The sequence below is a fragment of the Elephantulus edwardii genome, unplaced genomic scaffold (assembly GCF_000299155.1).
Source record: "Elephantulus edwardii isolate Elephantulus edwardi_28Jun2011 unplaced genomic scaffold, EleEdw1.0 scaffold00337, whole genome shotgun sequence".
In the NCBI taxonomy this organism is placed as follows: domain Eukaryota; kingdom Metazoa; phylum Chordata; class Mammalia; order Macroscelidea; family Macroscelididae; genus Elephantulus; species Elephantulus edwardii.
This window is the reverse complement of record NW_006400087.1, coordinates 1,402,702-1,422,304: the sequence shown is the minus strand read 5'-3', so window position 1 is coordinate 1,422,304 and position 19,603 is coordinate 1,402,702. Positions and strand designations below refer to the sequence as shown.

At 40.4% G+C, this 19,603-nt stretch overlaps 1 protein-coding gene across 2 annotated transcripts in view; it reads right to left on the bottom strand.

Annotated features, from left to right (window-relative positions):
* Positions 1 to 494: 494 nt before the first annotated feature.
* Positions 495 to 19,603, bottom strand: part of GRB10 (growth factor receptor-bound protein 10) — a 108,606-nt gene continuing 89,497 nt past the window's right edge. The window contains exons 13-14 of one of the 2 annotated variants that reach the window (XM_006901588.1): positions 2,752 to 2,845; positions 495 to 700 (exon numbers count right to left, since the gene is read on the bottom strand). In XM_006901588.1, coding sequence (XP_006901650.1) covers positions 554 to 700; positions 2,752 to 2,845 — 241 coding nt within the window. In that variant the 3' untranslated portion in view covers positions 495 to 553. The remainder of the gene's footprint in view (positions 701 to 2,751; positions 2,846 to 19,603) is intronic. The other variant, XM_006901589.1, reaches the window with a different exon arrangement.

Sequence of the window (19,603 nt, the reverse complement as noted above, 5' to 3'; positions counted from 1 at the left end):
AGTCCACAATGGTACTCTGTGGAGGGGCAGAGTACCTCAGGGAACATCTGGGACCACCATTCAGTCTCTGACGATTGCCCAGTTGAAACAGTCTTCATCTATTCAGAGGATAAGAGCCATGTCCCTCCTAACATAGGCTGAATACAATATTGAAACAAAGGAGTGCAAAAAAGTGATCAATACAAAAAGTAAACATATCAGATTTAATTGTCAAGATTATTCCAGGGCAAGAGTCCATTTCTAATTAGTTCTCCTTGGCTCTTGTTCCTCAGTGGCCCAGCCAAGGTGACCATTCCAGTTTATTCTCAAATTTGCACTTGATTTCTCAGACCTTTCTTGACTTGGTAAAGGCAAAGGGAGGCGATCGCGCTGGCTTCTCAGCAGCATTGTCATGAAGTCCAACAAGCCGATTACTCTTTGGTTGGGTGGCACGTGCAGACTCACTTCTCTTCGAGTTCCAAGGTGCCAAACAGATGCACGTTTTCCACCAACCTACAGACCTCTTCATTCCAGTGTAATTTCCTCCAGTCTTCAGCTGAGAGTACAGCTGAGGTCATAAGGCCACTCGGATGCAGTGGTGCTTGAGTTTGCAAGGCAAGACTCCCTTGTTGAGCTGGTAAAAGTCCACAAGCTGGATCAGGTCAGAGAATTTAGTATTCCCATCGTCAAGGCTGAAGAACATCTGCCCGTCATCCTCACACTAGAGAGACAAAGGGACCCTTGTCAGGTTAGAGGTCATACCCTCAGAGAACTACCATTAGGCTGATACTAGCAAGCAGCTCTGTCTAGGCCATCGTAGCATTCCTCAGAGTTAGCTCAACAGGATGGAAAGTGGGATGTCTGGGGCTTGGCCTGGTGGGCTGCAGGTTGTGCTAGGACCATGGCATCAGCTGTGAGGAATCTACATATGTGTAAGAGCACTAGATTCCTCATCTCACACAGCTCCTGAGAGTCAACTACCGGCATCACCCCGTGGAGAAGGGTATAAGAGAGGGCTGACTCAGAAGGGCTGAACATTCCAAACCCTAAACCTGACAAAGAAAGGTTTGGCCAAGGTTTACCACCTCTTCTGAGAGGCAGTCTCCGAGCCCTTAGAGCATTCTCCTGTTAAGAGTTTGAGCTGACGTGGTGCCTTGGGCCATGCCAGATGGTCTCTGCTAACAGTGTCCATCACGGTGGTGGGGTGTGTGTGTGTGTGGATCTAATAGTATTAACATAACCTGTACAGCAATTGGTTAATTCCTTATGTAAGTTACCAATGCTCAGTAAATCTTTGGACATGCTGGCTCTGGTGACCTGGTTGATGGCGCTACTTGCATGTGTCATTCCCCTTTGCTGAGGAGGAAGGAGGTGCACATCTGGGCTCTCTTGGGTTATGCTCTCTCTGTACATCTCTTCCCTGTGTTGCTTTTAATCTGTATCATTTCATTGTTATAAACTATCACTGCTTGCTTTCTGAATTCTGGGCATCCTTCCAGTGAAGCAATGTGCCTGAATGTGGACTGGAGGACCGTGAGCACAGTCAGCTAAATTGGAAGCATCTACTGCACAATTTATTATGGGAAATATTTGGGGCTAGTTTTGCATATCTTATCCCCAATTAAACTGTGTTTTCTTAGTAACATTTACAACCAGGTTTCATACAGCATCCAAATCACAAAACCTGAACTTTGGTTCACTGAGGGAAGAACAATTAAAAAAAACACAATTATAAAATATTTTTTTTAAAAAGCCAAGCAATTTTTGTTAGAGTTGTCTAATATAATTAAGCACTCTTCTCAGTGTATCAAAGTTATATTACATAAAAACAAAGAATCATTGTCATTGAGTTAGAAATGACTTATAGCTGACCCCCCAACAGGTTATTAGAGCCTCTAAGTCACACAGGAGTAGACTGAACATCTTTTCCCCACGGAGCTACTGATGGATTTGAACTGTCTCTCTTTGGGCTGGCAATGTAACTCCCTACCCATTGGTCCACCAGAGTTCCCTTATGCTATACAGGATACATAGTTATAAACCTTTCTAAGACATAGTAAGTTGGTTGTATTAAGAAACACAAAATCAAATATGGTTTAGAAATTATTCAAACGTAGACTCAAATTTCTGTGCAAGGACCTTGGGGAATGAGGAACTTAATGTCTCCCTGATGGTCCATGTGCCATAGGAGCCTGTGTGGCCAGTGGTCAAGCCTACTGCAAAATCTCCATCTTCCTAACTGCATGTGCTCACAGCCAGAGCATTCCTTAGTTCTAGCTGAGTTCTAAGCATTGATTCATTCTCTGACATCATTTCTCCCCACATGGCCAGGACTCAGGATGCTGATTAGCCTAAAACTATGAGCTAAACTTGGAGCAAAACAGCCATGTAGGAAGACCTGAGTCAATATCTTCATCTACAATGGTATTTCTAATGGTCCACACTACTCTGAATTTCAACTAGCAAACCTCTACAATGAACCGCAAAAGTATCACATCTATGAGCTTGTAACTGTCTAATATTTAATAGAAAATTTGTGCTGCAAACCCAAAGGCAAGTGGTTCACATCCTCTAGCGGCTCTGAGGGAGAAATATGGACAATCATTCTTCCATGGGGTTTACAGGCTCTGTAAATCTGCTGAAGGGTCAACTATGGGTTAGTTTTAACTCAACAGCATGTAATAGCTACAACAAAGTTTAGTTTATAACTTGAAAATCACACGAAGAACGAAATGAGAAAAGAAGAATTGGTATAAAAATGTCCATACTTACAGGTAAGATCTGGAAATTCTTAATTTTCTGGTGATGACACAATGTGAGTACAAATGCCTTTGGGTTGCTCTGGCTGTCACGGAGGAGGAAAAGCCTAGAGAAAGAAAGAGAGAGAACCTGTTTTTACCAGCTGAAGAGACCTGGAATTTCATGTACTTGTGAGTGTGTGTGTGCTACATAGACAACCAGCTGTGGTTGGGCAGATGCTGACTGACATCTCTGGTGTCACCCAATAGCACTGTGTGCTGTGGGGTTTTCAAGTACTGACTTTTAGGAAACGGCTTCTGAGACACACACTTTAAATTTGAACCTCCACTCTTTTAGCAGCCAGCACGTAAGGGTCTGCACCATTGTGGGGCGGCTGTACTTACGGGCATCTACATTTTCCAATTCTGTATTAAGAGGGGCCAGAAACAATGACACCTTTCTAACAAGGGCATTCTGGGAGCCTAGACTGAGGTTTCTACATACCATTGTCCACTAGGAGGAACCAGGGCTCCCTGGAGGCATGGCAGGTGATCCCAGGCCACAGGGAAAATAAAAGATGAAACCAGAAAGAACATCTTGTACCAGGAAGTGATAAGGAAGTGCTCAAAGAATGATGGGAACTTATTGGGATGACACACAGACTCCACTGGAGGACTTGGAGGAGCCAAACACAGATATCAGGATAATGAAAAGTAATGGAAAGAACAGGCATTCATGAAAGAGCTCATAAAGTTCTTGCTTGAAGAAACTATTAACACCCACAGAAGCAGCAGTCAAAAAGTCAAACAGTGCATTGCACTGGTGCTAAAGAACAAGGGTATCAGTTTAAATACTAAGGTGTACCTGACCAAAGCCATAGTATTTTCAATTGCTTTCAATTTTCAAGGTGTATGTGAAAGTTGGACAATGAATAAGGAAGACTGAAGAACTTATGTCTTTGAATTATAGTGCTGGTGAAGGACATGAAATACCCCTGGATTGCCATGAGAACAAACAAATATGTCTTGGATGAAGTGCAGCTAGAGTGCTCCTTATAAGCAAGGATGTTGGGCAAGGATGGTGAGGCATTTGTCTCACATACATTAGGCATGTTGTCAGGAGGGGCCCGTCCTTGGGGAAAAAAATCACACTCATAAAAGCAAAGGGTCAGTGAATGAGAGGCAGACCTTCCACAGATGGGCTGACAGAGTGATTTTAACCATGGTTCCAGCACAGTAGAGATCTTGAGGTTGGCACAGGGTGGGTTGGAAGCAGAGCAGACTTGAAGGCCTCTAGCATCAACATCCAAGGATGAATGTCCCACCTGGCTGCCCAAGAACAGCTGTTCCATGGGCTGGGGTCACCATCAATGCACAAAGCTGTCTGTCTGAAGTGAGGTAACCAGCAGAAAGAAAAACACTGCAGGATATGTCAGCAAGAAACCTGACCTGCCACTCATCAGCTTCATGACTGCACAACTTTCAGTTTCCTCAACTGCAATAGGGGAGTAAGATCTCTATCACAACATTATCAGGAAGACTAAAGCTGATGTAAAGAAATTTTTTTTCAGTGTCTCTCTTATTCCTATCATGGTGGAAGTGACTCCCAGGTGACCCTCCAGTGAGTTTCAGAGACTGTAAATCACACAAGAGGAGACTGTTTATCCTTCTCCTGAGGAGTAGCTGGTGGATTCAAAGCCCCTGCCGATAGGTTGGCAGTGCAGCTCCTTAACACTAGGCCACCAGAATATTCTTTGTTGTTGTTGTTAAGTACCGTCAAGTCACCTGCAACTCATAGTGACCATATGTACAATAGCTCTGAACCCTGCCCTATTCTAAGACAGTCTCACTGGCTCCAACACACTTAATCCCATTGCCCCAGTCACTATGTCAATCCATCACATCTGGAATCTGCCTCTCCTGCACTATCCCTCCACCTTTCCAAACATGATATCCTTCCTCAAGGACTGGTCCTTCCAAGCCACATGCTTAAAGTATGGAAAAAGGAGCTTCAAAATGCTTGCATCCAAGGAGAAACTTGGTTTCATCCCCTCCAAGACAGATCTGTTTGTTTTCTTGGAGGTCCATGGTATTTTCAAGACTCTTCTCGAGCACAGCAACTTAAAGGCATCAATTCTTCTTCTGTCATCTTTGGTAATTATCCAGCTCTCTGAAACATAGCAAGTAATTGCAAAGACTCTATCCTAGATCAGACACACCTTAGTCTCCAGACTGACATCATTGCTCTTTAACATTTTGGCGGTCTCTGACAGTAGACTTCCTTAATACAGTTCATCATTTGATTTCCAGACTGTTGGTGCCAAGAGTGTTGATTATGGAGCCAAGCAAGCCGAAATTGTTAATAACCTCAATCTCTTCTCCATCCATCATGGTGCAGCCCAGTGGTGAGAACATTTGTCTTCTTTTAAAAAAAAATTATACTGGTTTACTCACAAAGTTCATATACATTGTTTTCAAACAGGATATTTCCAATTTCCTTTACTCACCTCTCCCTCTACCCATCAAACTGTGCAATGCTATGATTACTCTCCTGTCCATCTTCACCTCTCTACTCCTCACCCCTTCCCCACTTGGATCTTCATACATGTTTTACTAGTTATCTTTCTATTTCAATCTTAGTCTTCTTGATGTTAAGCTTCAATCTATATTGAAGACTACAATCTTCGACCTTCTGCAGCAAATGCTTCAGGTCCTCCTCAGTTTCAGCAAGTGGGGTTGTATCATCTGCACAACACAGGCTGTTAATGAGTCTTCCTCTAATCCTGATGTCACACTCCTTCTCATAAAGTCCAGACTTCCCAATGATCTGTTCTACATATAGATTGAAAAGGTATGGAGCTAGGACCCATCCTCGATGCACTCCCTTTCAAATTTTAAGCCATGCAGAGTTTCCTTGCTTTGTTCTGATGACTGCCTCCTGGTCCAAGTATAGGTTTCGCATGAGCACAATAGGCCTAATCATACACAGCAAATTGAATATGTTTACATATCTTCAAGAGAGTGTTGGTAACAGGAAAAGTCAAGGGACTGCTCTCTGTTTAAGAAGTCCTGTGACTCCATGAGGAAATCAGCAGCCTTGTTTATGACATATGCCAGGCCTAGGGAGAATCTGCTCATTTCTCAGCTGGAAAACAGCTACTGGCTGGTGTGGCTATCTGAGAGCTACCATGCAGCCACGCTTCACCTGGCAAGTGTGGGTTTCTTCAGTACACACAATGGAGCAGTGCTTATTCTCCTTTTATGAGGAGTAAACTTGGGCCCAAGAAGATAGGAATCTTCTTAAGATCACACAACTAATTAATGCAAAAGTTTACCACACAACAAGGAAAGCAATGCATAGTTGGGGGAAGTTTCTGGAAAAGCCTTGAGAAGTTGCCTTCCAACCAACAAGGGATGAACAGACAGTGGCTCTGGCATGTAGTCAGCAGAGGCTAAGGATGAGAACCTCACTGAGGTCGGGCACAAAGAGCCTAATTGCAGTAAGAGATGAGCAGATTCCTAGAACCTGCAAGGAATGAGCAGGAGTCTCCAGAGGAACTATAGCGTTGCTATGTTTCCAGTTTACCAAGATGCTTGTCTTCCAGGTTCTGTGATGGGCTGTGGACAACAGACTAGAAGTAAGCAATTGTGCTCCAGGGAATTGCATGCAAGTGGGTGATGGAAACACATATGCAGGTAGGCACACTTTAGCATGGACACACACACACACACACACACACACACACACACAGAGAGGTGTGTGTACACAGAACATACAGAGACATGCATGTGCATATGCACAAGATGTGTACACATAGCACACATGGACACGCTCATGTACATACAGCACATGTGGAGACACACAGTTGCCAGCACCAAGGGCATGGCTGGATGCTGGGGTTTGAAGGACACTTCCCAGGTTTATTCATGGTCCTGATACTGCCTGATTTCCTGCTGCTCTCGAAGTCCATAAGAAAACTTGGGGCTATATAGCCACAGGAAGCAGAGATTTGAAAATCTGTCATTTTTGCATGCCGTTTAGTGTCTTCTTCTAGTTTGAATTTAGAAATTAGCATGCCTCCCTCACTGTGCAGTGAGTAGTCAGGGTGGGATAATGATTCTTCAGTTTCCTTGTTTCCCATCCCACCCCACTCACAGACCACGGGATGTGGCATCATAGAACTGGTCCCAGTACGTCCAGGTCTGTGTTTGTTCCAGAAACCGAACTTCGGAACTGAGGATCTCAAAGCAAGAGACAACTCAAATGGGAGGATGGAGAACCACTTCTGTTTATAGACATGAAGACACCACCAGGAGGATCTGTCTGGGTAAAGGGAGGGATGTTCATGTGGTGAAAATGGAAACCTCCTGGCTGGAATCCACTATAGGAAAAGGTAAAAGGGTTTTCTATACAAACCAACTGTCATTGAGTTGATTCCAACTCTTGGCGACACAAAACTTCCTCCAAGGAATCCCACACTGGAATCTACATGAGAGTAGATGGCCATATCAGTGTCCTGTGCAGTGGGGGGCAGACAGCACACCTTCTTGGCAAGCAACTGAGCACTTCAACCACTGCACCCCAAGGCTGACTTGAAGGACGGCTAGATGGCTAGTATACACAAAGACTTTGCACCTGGTTCAACAGATGAAACTGCTAACTGATGCAGGCTCCCTGAGCTGGTGACTGACAATGAGGGCAGTCAGCCATGTCCCCTAGTCATCATTCTGGAGCTCTGCCACTCCTGCCCCTCAGGGATCCCAATGCCATGGTCACTGCCACAGCCCTGGGAAGAACACCAGTGGCTGGGTGTCAGGTCATGCTCACCATGGACCCTTCACTTTCTATAGCGTGGTGTTACTCAGGGAGTAGATAGCTCAGCCTATTCAGTTAATGTCACAAACTGCAATGTTCACAGCAGTACCACCAATATAGCATGAGGGTCATTGTTAATCAGTTTGGGTTTGTAAACTAGCACCACGTCACACTACACCCACTCAGTGATTCACACACCATGCACACTTGCTCTCTCTCTCTCTCTCACACACACACACACACGGGACATGCACGCAACCACACACGAGCACACTCTCTCAAATAATGTTAACTGGAAGACATTTCAAATGTTAGCCTCTTCTAGGGCTGCTAGAAACACAAAAGCTGAATCACTTTTTATACTTAGCCATTCTTTTTTTTTTAATTTAGGTTGTTTATTTTTCATTTCAATGAACATCTACAGAGATTTTGGGATTCCATTCATTCATTGTTGCACCCTTCTCCCCGCACAAACCCCTCCCCCCTCCCCCCCCATTTGCTTCTCTCCTTGAAAAGCAAAAGAAAAACTCCCTCATTGGTACACAATCCCCCCCGCACCTCCCCAAACCCCACCCCCTACCCCCAAATATAATCCACTCTGCAACCCTCATTGCATACTCCTACGACAAAAATAATGCCCTAAAATATAATACTTTTAGTACTTAGCCATTCTTAATGTTTTAAAAGTGACATCTCAAGCAAGTAATTTGGGGACAATTTTATAGAAAACTGAAAACAAAATCAGGCTAATTCATTACACTGCACACCAACACAAAAACATTCCAAATGCATTCAAGATATCAAACAAACTAAAAACAAAGAAAGGAAAGAAATAATATAGACAACTAGAGAAAAAAGAAAGGAGCTTTGGTGGCCTAGTGGTTAAAAGCTGTGCTGCAATCCTAAAAGGCACACAGTTTAAATCCACCAGCTGCTCCACAGGAGAAGGATAAGCAATCTCCTATGCAATTAACTGCCTCTGAAAACCTTCTGGAGGGTCAAGTGTAAGCTGATGGCACACAACAGCAGCAGTAGCAACAACAACAACAACAACAACAAAGTTAAAAGAAATAAATAATGTAGGAGTAGGAAAGGATTATATGATGGTAATACAAAAGTCTAGAGTGGTGAAGGGCAGAAATCACAAATGAGACCACATTAAGAGTTATAAAAATATATTTTTTGGCATAACTAAAACAAACCCCCATACAAGTCAGAAGAGAAATGACAATGTGGAAAAAAGTATTTGCAACTTTAAATGGACTAGGAAAAAGGGCTAAAGAGACAAAGAGTTCAGACTTGCCCACCCCTCAAAAAAAGGAAAAAAATAGAGGAACTAGAAACAGCTGTTAACTAAGAAAGAGGCTCTCTCATTTCTTAATGCAAACTATACCTACACTATCTGATTTGCTTTCCTGTCCCATTGAAGGGGCTGCAGAGGGGTGAGGGGGGAAGAGTGTGGTGATTTGGGAGTATGGGGGAGAAATTTCCTGTCAGTCATGGATGTCTGTAGGAACAATCACGTGGAGCAATCCCGAATGTCAGACTAGTGCTGTCTCACTGTACTACATAAGCATTTGCTGTCCTGTCCAACAATCTTTTTCTATGATTTCATAAGCAAAACCAAAATGATAGTGTGTAGTTTCTGAAACACAAGGTGCGGGGGGGGTTTGAGGTGGGAAGATATCTAATCATCCATCAACAGAAAACTGGCTGAAGAAGAAACAAGGATGACTGCTATATATGTCCTTAAAGTAACCCAGAGGACATAGTGCTCAGCAGGAAAAAAGTACAGCATATCCAGAATGCAACTTGTTAGGAGTTTATGTAGTGCAAACTTGGCTGCTACTTGGGCTGCAGGTGAGCTTGAGAGGCAGACAGAGCATGGAGAACAATAGTAACACATTTGAAAGACATCAGACAAAACTTTTAGTTCACAATGAGCTGAAAAAACAATATCCTAACATCTCACCATGGAGAATACTTGCCTGATTTTAAACCATACAGTGATTCCTTGTTCTGTTGGGACAATTCTCACTTCATCAGGTTTCTCATGAGCACAATTAAAGGTTTTGGGATTCCCATTCTTCTCAATGTTAGCCATAATTTGTTATGATCCACACAGCTAACTGCCTTTGTATAGTCAATGAAACACAAGTGGACAGCTTTTTTTATACTCTTGGCTTTGAGCCAAGATCTATCTGACATCAGCAATGAATCTGTGGTGTTTGCCTAAAAGTTGTTGTGTTTTTTTTTTAAAAGCCATTACAGTTAACTCTTTCTGGTTTCCAGTTATTGTTACTACAGACACATGATCTTGTAAATTATCATCAAAAGCTGTGGGACCAGGATAAGAGAAGGAGTGTTTACACACATGAGGCAGGAAGCCTTGAGGTGAGCAAGACTGTGGCAGGAAGCCTTAAGGGCAACTGGAGCAGACCCTGTTGGTGAGACCCTGCTGATGGTGTGGAGAGAGTGTGGCATTGCTGTGGAGAAACTGTGGCAAGGAGTAAGCAGAGGAGCCCGAAAATAAAGGCTAAAGTTAAAGGTGTTTGCTGTTATTGCTGGATGCTTGAAGGAGAAGCCAACTTATAATTTGCTGGATGCTTGGTGGCAAACTTTGCTGGATGATTTGGATTTGATTGCTGAACCGAAACCAGAGCCTGTACTAATTGAGGAATTTTGCCTTCAAACTTTCACTAGAACCAGGACTTATATTGTGAGATATTCTTTGCCTCTCCCACTCTCCAACTTCCTTCCCTAATAAACATTATTGTTGGTACCATGTTGGTAACTGTGAGTCAGTAAAGAATAAATGGACCTCTAGTAGTTGGTGCTGCTCTAGAGGCACCATAAGGCTAGGCTACTGGCTCTATTTATGCTATCTGCTCTCAGGCAGTGAGGAGCTGTGCCATTCTCAATCTTCTGGCCTTTTCAGAGAGATACTCATGGTCTTGCGCTTCCATGTATCATTCCTGCCATTTAGACAGAACTCCTCATGCCATAGCATTTTCAGAATCCAGCCTGCAATTCTGGAACTTCTCTGTAGAACTTGAGCCATTTTTGAATAGTAAAAACATATATGGAAAACTTCCAGTCAGTTGACCAAGTAGCTGTCTTCCAAATTTCTTAGCACAGAAATGTAAGCACATCCAGGGTTAAATAATTTTGTTGAACACCTCAATTGACAGCTAATTCCTGGGACTTTATTTACTTTTTCCCCCAATGCTTTCATTGCAGCTTGAATGTCCTCCTTTGTTATTATTGGTTCTTGACCATATATCACTTCCTGAAATGGTTCAAAGTTGAACAATTCTTGTTGGTACAGTGACTATTGTTCTCATCTTCTTTTGATGCTTCTTGCATCATTTATTATTTTGCCTCACAGTATCAAAACAGGAGGCTTGAATTTGTTCATTTCTTTCAGCTTGAGAAATGCTTAGCATATTCTTAACTTTTTATTTTTTAACTCCAACTCTCTGTACGGTCTTCTCAAATTGCCCTTTGAAATCTTCTGTTCAACTCTCTAACTTTAACATTTCTTCTCTTTGTTTTGGCTTCTCCATGTCCTAGTACAAATTTTAGAGTCTCTTTGTACATCCATTTTGGTCCTTATTGTCTTTGTATTGACCTTTAGCTTTCTTTATGGATGATATCTTTCCTTGATGTCATTCTATAACTCATGTGGAATTCAGTCATCAGTATTAAATATCTATTCTTAAGATGGTTTTTAAATCCAGTCAGGAGAGGCTTAAGGTAATATTTTGGTTTTTGTGAATTAGTTTCCATTTTCTTCATCTTCAGTTTGAACTTACATAAGAGTAATGGATACTCTGTTCTAGTCATCCCTTGGTCTTGTTTTGACTGCTGATATTGAGTGCCACTGACTCTTTCCACAGATGTAATCAATCTGATTCAATCAGGAGAGGTCCATGTGTATAGATGCTATTTATTTTTTAAAAGGTATTTGCAATGAATAAATCATTAATTGTGTAAAATTTTATAATTTGATTTCCAGCCTCATTTTTTTAAATGTCATGAAAGCCTTATTTTTCAACTATCAGTACTTCTTGTTTCTAGCTTCTGGAGTCCAGTAACCAATTATTATTAATGCATCTTCACTCCAAGTTTGATAAATTTCAGACTTTAAAATTTGGCTGCTGTTGTTGTATGTGCCAACAAGTTGAAACCATCTCATAGCTGACCCCCAAGCAGGGTGACTTTTAATCCGTGGCCCTCAGGCCTGTTTTTCACTGTTTTGGTTCAAACATTCTTTTAGGTCATATAGCCCTGGTATGTTCACTTGCCGTACAGAGGTAACTTGTGGTTGCTGTGAAGCTGAACACTGTGACGCTGACATGTCAAATGTGTTAATGGTTTCCCATAGAGAACAGTGTTTGGTGGTGCTCCCTGATTAAAAGAAGCTTGGAAGCAGGAGTGGTGTTCACGTTCATAAATAGCCTGCCTCCAGAAAACCTATGAACCTGGAGAAAGGATGAAAGTCACACAAGTGTTGAGGACTTTCATTCATAGGGTTGCTATGAGTCACCTATAACTTGACGGCACTTAAAAACAATATAATGCTTTGCATTGCAGGTGACTCAACAGCACATAACAACAATAACATACAATGAAAAGTTTAGAAGCAGGAGTGGCATCCACTTCTAAAACAATATGCTTCCAGAAACTATGAACTTTGATAAATGCTGATAGTAGTAGAAGGGCTTCAGGCCTTGTGTTCATAGGTTCGCTATGAGTCATGCTCAACTTGAAGGCAAACAACAACAACAACAACAACATAATCTACACAGGAAGAGAATGTACATCTTTCTCCCATGGAGCAGCTGGTGGATTCGAACCTTGTATCTTTGTACTGGCAGGATAGCTCCTTAACACCAGAGATATCTGCAAAAATAGTTCGTGCACAAATCTGAATAATAATTGTATTAAATGGTTTTCTTTGTATGTGTATTGATAGTATTTCTTCACTCACATTACCCAATCTGTATAGTGAGTGATGATTTGAAAAGCTAGACTCTTTGGGAAAGACTGGCATCAAGACTAGTGGAAGACGCATTAACAACCTGCCTTATGCAGATAACACAACCTTGTTTGCAGAAAATGAAGATGGCTTGAAATACTTGCTCCAGAAGGTCAAAGACTACTATCTTCAATATAGATTTCAACATCAAGAAACAAAAATCTTCACCTCTGGACTAAAAGGCAACATCATGATAGATGAAGAAAAGATTTAAGTTGCCAACTATCCACAATCAACACCATTAGTAGCAACAGTCAAGAAATAAAAAGATGTACTGCATTGGAAAAATCTGCTGTCAAGGAATTCTTGAAAATGCTAAAGAACAAGGATATTAGTTTAAAGCTTAAAGTGTGCCTGATTCAAGCTCCAGTATTTTCAATTGCTTTCTATGGATCTGAAAGTTGGACAGTGAAGAAGGAAGACTGAAGAAGAATCAATGCCTTTGAACTGTGGTGCTAGAGAAGAGTACTGAATATCTCACAGACTGCCAAAAGAATAAAGACTTTTGTTTTTGATAATGCAATCTAGGTGCTCCTTACAGGCAAGGATAGTGAAACACTGTGTCACATACTTTGGGCATGTTTTTAAAACTTTGGAAAAAAAAAAAGGAAAAAAAAAAAAAACTTTGGAAAAAGATATCATGCTTGGAATGGTGGAGTCAGTGAAAGAGAGGAAGACCCTCAGCTAGATGGATTGACACAGTGACTATAATAATGGGCTTGAGTATAAAAGAGATCTTGAGAATGGTACTAGAGAGGACAAAGTTCATATTGTTGTTCTTAGGGTTGCTATGAGTAGTATGTGACTCTTTAGCATGTAACAGCAACAACCTCATCACACTAGTGGAAGACAATAACGCACAAACTCATTACTCTGAAAATTCACAAAGGGGGGGGGAGAATCAAGCATTTAGTGGCCTGAGTGAACTTTCTCTAGCAAACCAAATATTCTGATGATGGAATGAATTTACACCAGTAAATGACAAAGAAATAATGATGTAATAAATAAGCTTTCTGTAACTTGTAGTGACACAAGATCACTGATGGCTACTGCTGTAGAATGGGGAACTTAACAAGGGAAGGGCCACACTGACAGCACCTAAACTCACTGATCATCTTAGCCATACAAAAAGGAGGACAACCAGACTTAATGGCTTCTTAATCTAATGGAACTGGAAGGGCCCTGAAGTACTCACACCAAGACACGTTAAATGAATCAAGTCTCTAATGATTTATAGGACATAGGAAACAGAGGTGCATGCCAATAAAGAATGAGGGATATTTTTTGAGAAAATTATCTATTTGTGCAACAATCAAATATATGTGAGAATAAAAGAAAAATGCAGAGAATGAACAGCTATAGCTACCAAATGTAACTTACAGATACTGACTTTAACAAGAAATAAAATTTAAAGAACTTGAGCTTGTTTTGTTAAATGGAACAACGATACAGTTTATGCAAAAAAGTGCTTTTGAGAAATACATATTGAAATATATTTACTGATATAAGTTTAAGATGTCTGAGCTTTTCTGAAAATTTTCCTAACAAATTTCTATTTGAAAATTGTTCACAAAGTCACTGGTAGCACGCCATGATTATACAGTGGTTAGTACTCTGTTTTGTGAAAACTGTTCACTAACACATTGGTTACATTTCTCACAAGGTATTAATATTCCCCTTGGGTTCTGTTTATTCCATTTCTAGTACTCTAGTTTCTTTATCCCCTTACATCCTTATCTTTGCTTTTCAATAACTTATTTTGATCTCACATGGGAAATACATTTTATTTTGTGTGCTACTCTGCTATTAGGAAGATTGTGATCTCAGGGGATAGGCTCACTTCTAGGTTTAAGTGTCTCAGGGCCACAGTTTCAGAGTTTCTGTTCTCTGTCCTTTCAGTTTTTTGTTTTGGTTTTTTTAAAATAAGAACTTGAACTTGAATTTTGCTCTCCACTTGTTCCCTCCTTTTAATCAGGATAATTGCTCATTATTGGTGGCAGCCAATCACCATCTAGCTTCTCAGATCTCAAGGTAGACAAGGTTGTGACTCCTCTGAGTTTTTGGTGATCAATCATCTCCTCATTTTCCTCCAACTATACCTATAGTTGTATCTTATACGTCACTGTTTACAAGCATTTAAGATCCCAGATGCTATATATTACACAAAGATACTGATTCTTATCTTTCATGAACTATGTTATGCCAGCTGACTGCAATGTCCCGTGACTATGGTCCTAAGTTTTCAATTCAGAAAACCAATTTTGGATGGTACATGTTTAGGTCTCCGGATTATCTACATTTGTATCTTCAATGAGTATATGTGTCTTCAACCACATATTTGTATTTATACCTCACTACTGGGCCTACAGGCAATATCATGATAGATGAAGAGAAGACTGAAACTGTCAATGATTACAGTGACTGTAATAATTGGCTCAATATAACAGAGATGATGAGGATGAAGCAGGATAGGGCAGAGTTCAGATGCATCGTTCATAAGTTCATTATGAATTGTAGTGGACTTGAAGGCATATAATATAGACACAGCTAAGGAGCTCTGATGAGGTAGTCTACAGGAAGTTGTGCTGCTAGCCAAAAATTGGTACCTGTCTGGCGGTTTGAGTCCACTAATATCTCTAAGGAAGAAAGGTAGGCACTCTCCTCCTGTGTTATTTTTAGCCTTGGGAATCTACTGGAGGGCCAGTCATGAATCTGTTCTGACTCCATAGCAATCAAGTTTTTAACAGACACGTCTAAGGAGCCCTAACATTGTAGTTGTTTACATTTTGTTGCTAATGAAAAGGTTGTGGATTCAAATCACCAGGTCCTATGTGAGAAAAACAATAAATGGGTGGCCTTCTCCCATCAAGAAAGACCCAATTGAGGGTTTCCATAGGTAGGAACTGACTTGACGATTTATAAAAATTACATACATTTCTCTGTTCTCATATGTGTACACAAGTGTATCTATCTGTCTATCATTACCCATATACCCACCCATATGTGCTCAAATATTTGTTTTCACTTTAGTTATTTTGTACTTAATAAATCCACATTTGGTACCACTTTTACCATAACTCATAAATTAGTAATAGACTTTTTGACCTAATTTATGCTTCTCCCTCCACCTCTCTGCTCCCTATTAGCCATTGGTGAACACTGGCCTTTCTCTATATATCTATTCTCTTCCTATAAAAAAAGAGATGCTATAATATTTGTCCTTAAATGCTTGACTTATTTCACTTAGCATTTTGCCTTTAAAAATCCATCTATGTTATGCCAGAGGACTCATCTAGTCCCACATAGCTGTGCAGTAATCCAATGAATGCATGTGCTACAATTTGCTTATCTATTCATCTACTGTCAGGCCTTTTGGTTATTTTCATTTATTTACTATTGTGAATAAAGTAGCAACGGACTTAAGTGTACATTATCACATACACTGCAATTATTAATGGGTATTTCTTATAATTTTGAGTTGTATCAGGTCAGCATTGAGCACCTGATCGATTAAGGTCATTAAGGTCAACTCTATGTTCAGCAGGCACCTCTTTCTCAGTTGTATTTGGAGGGGTTTGCAACCAGAGGGAGTCCAACTTCTAGAATTCTAATGCATAATGTTTCACTTTTAATCATAAGGTTTTCACAAGCCAAAATTTTTAGTAGATTGTCATATTTTTTCCAAATCTGTCATAGTGTAGAGTCTTTTCTAAAATCTATCCACTATAGACCATCCTGCTGGTATTTGAAATGTCAGTGGCATAGCTTTCAGCATTGCAGCAAAATACAAGCCACCACAGTATGGCAAACTGGCAGAGAAATCATAGACTTATGCAACAGTTCCTTACTGTTATCTCTCCAGTATTTGGAAACACAATACTTGAATACAATCACTGGTATGTCTAAATTCATTATTACAGTCACTGTGTCAATCCATTTTGAGAAAGATTTTCTACTTTTATGTTGACTTTGGACTCTGCCAAGCATTATGTCCTTCACCATGGACTGATCCATTCTGATAATGCGTCCAAACTACCTGAAGATGAAGTCTTGCCATTCCTGCTTCTAAGGAACCTTTTTTCTCATACTTTTTTCAATACAGAGTTGGTTGAAATTACAATAAATATTATTCACTAATATCATAATTCAAATGTAGCAAATCATCACTGGTCTTCTTTATTCATTGTTCAGTTTTCATGTGCATATGAAATGATTGAAAATCATTTGAAAAAACATGGGTTGGTGTCAGATACACATGAGTCCTCAAAGTGACATCTTTAAAGAAGCCTTTTCTAGCAGTTTGGCTCGACACAAGGTGTGTGTTGTATGTTATGTGGTTTTAAGCTGGAACTGACTCATAGCTAATCATCCAGTGGGTTTTCAGAGGCAGTAAATCACACGAGAGGAAAGTTCCCATCTCTCCCTGTGGAGGAGCTGGTGGATTCAAACAGCATGCTTTAGGTTGGCAGGGAAACTCCTTACCACTAACATAATTGTTATTGTTGTTGTTGTTGGGTGCCATCGGGTCAAGTATGAGTCATTGTGACCCTATGAACAAAAATCTGAACCTTGTTCTATCCTGTGCCATCCTCACACTTCCTGACACACAAAAGTTCAATGCAGCAGTCACTACATTAATCCACCTGCCTGAGGGTCTTCCTCTCCTTTGCTAACCCTCTACCCTTCCTAGCATCATGTCCTTCTCCAAGGAATAGCCCCTTCTAGCAACATGTCCAAAATATGTGAGGCAGATCTCTTAGCAACATGTCCAAAGTATGTAAGGCAGTCTCATCATTCTTGCCTCCAAAGAGCTCTCCAGCTGCACCCTCTCCTCTCCAAGACATATCTGTTTGTTTTCTTGGCCATTAATGGGATATTCAGTGCTCAAAGGTATCAATTATTTAGGTGGTTTAATTTCTTGCATGCTACTTCCATGGTATTGATTGAGGCTTCAATTGAAATAAAACCCCTGACAATTTCAATCTTTTCTTAATTTATACTGATGCTGACACAATTTTAAGGATTTTTGTTTTATGTTGAGGGGTAAGTATCCATAGTGATACTTATTATCAACTGCTTCATGTTCTTTTTTCTTACTTTCAGCAAGCAAGGCTCTATCATATTCATATAATAGATTTTTAAAATAAGCCTTTCTCTAATATTGAGGCCATATTCTTCTTACAGAGTCTGGAATTTCTGATTATCTGCCTAGTATCATGCAACAAATAAATATGGTAACAACCCCCCATCATTTCTGATGCATACCTTTCTTGATTTTAAACCATTCACGATCCCACTGAACTGTATTTATGCACAAGCTCCACATGGGCACAATTAAGTAATCAGAAATTCTCATTCTTTGCAATGGTATTTTATAATTTGTTATGGCTTGCACAGTTGACTAGTTACTATAGATATATTCCCGTATACAACTCACCACTATAATGATGTTTAACTTAGGAATAACTTTAACAAATTATTTTTACATTCCTCATATGGTCCTTCCTCCTCATTTCAGTTTGTGTCCCAATTAAAATAAATATATATCATACATTCGACAAGTTTATTTTGTGTGTGTTTCTTACAGGCTTGACAATATATTGTCTGCAAGACTTAATTACTGAGTTTATTTCCTGAATGTATGATATATTTGGTCCTTATGATTGTCTGTAATGTGGTTTTCTTTTTCTTCTTCTTTTGAGGTCTTTACCTAGCTATCTATCTACTTACCTCCTGACCTACTTCCCTATCCACCCATCATTCCCTTGTACATAGATACAACTACTTACTGCTATTGCCTTCCCATTTGGAGTTCTTCTTTGACACTGGTCTTGCAGTGGTCAATGCTCAGAGATTCTGTTTGTTTGGCAATTACTTCATTTCCTCCTTGCTTGTGAATTACAAACTTTGCTGGGTAAAGAAGGCTTGATTGGCAACTTCATTAGTTCAGTACTTTCTATACTGCGGTATTATATTTTGACCCTTGAAGTTTCTGGGGAGGGAGCCACATGGATTGTTAGCAAAATCTTTTTTTGAGTTATATTGTGTTTTTTCTCTTGCTGCTTTCAGAAATGTTTCCTTGTGTTTGGACAAGGGAATCTTTCAAAACTCTTTCCTTGTCTTCTTAATAAAAATGGTATGAAGGCCATCATTTTCTGTGTCTCTTTTGATTGGGGTTTATGTAGCTTCCTGGATCTGGAGGCTTGGCCGTCTGTTCTGGTCTGGGAAATTTCCTCTGATTATCTCTTGAAAAATCATTTCTATGCTTTTAGTCTGTGTGGAATTGTGTTTCTAATTCAAAGACTGCATTTCTCTAGTAGTATGAATCCACCAGCAGCCCCACAGGAAAGAGATGGGTAATCTCCTCCCCAGTGATTTACAACCTTGGGAACCCAACTGAGGATCAGTTAGAAAATTGTTCTGACTGAAAAGCAATGAAAGAAAAATACCTTTAATGTTGTCATGGTGTTCTGGGATTTCAATAATTCTAATGTTAGATCTCTTAACTGAATTTCTTATTTCTCAAGTTTGTTTATTTTTCTTTGTTATTTTTGCATTACTAATAAGACTTGGCAAGCTGGGTAGTATGGACTGAGGCTCAATGTCAAGAAGACAAAAATTCTCACCACTGGACCAATCGGTAGCATCAGGATGGATGGCGAAGAGATTGAAATTGTTCACAGCTTCAGTTTGCTCGGCTCCACGGTCAACACTCTTGGCACCAGTAGCCAGGAAATAAAAAAACATATTGCGATGGGAAAGTCTGCGGTTAGGGACCTCTCCAAAATACTCAAGAGCAACAGTGTCTCTCTGGAGACTAAGGTCTGCCTGATACAGGCCATGGTTTTTGCAATCACTTGTTATGCATCAGAGAGTTGGACAATGACTAAGGAGGATAGAAGGAGAAATGACGCCTTTGAGCTGTGGTGCTGGAGAAGAGTATTGAATATACCATGGACTGCCAATAAAACAAACAGATTCACCCTAGAGAGGATTAAACCAGGCTGCTCCTTGGAGGCAAGGATTCTG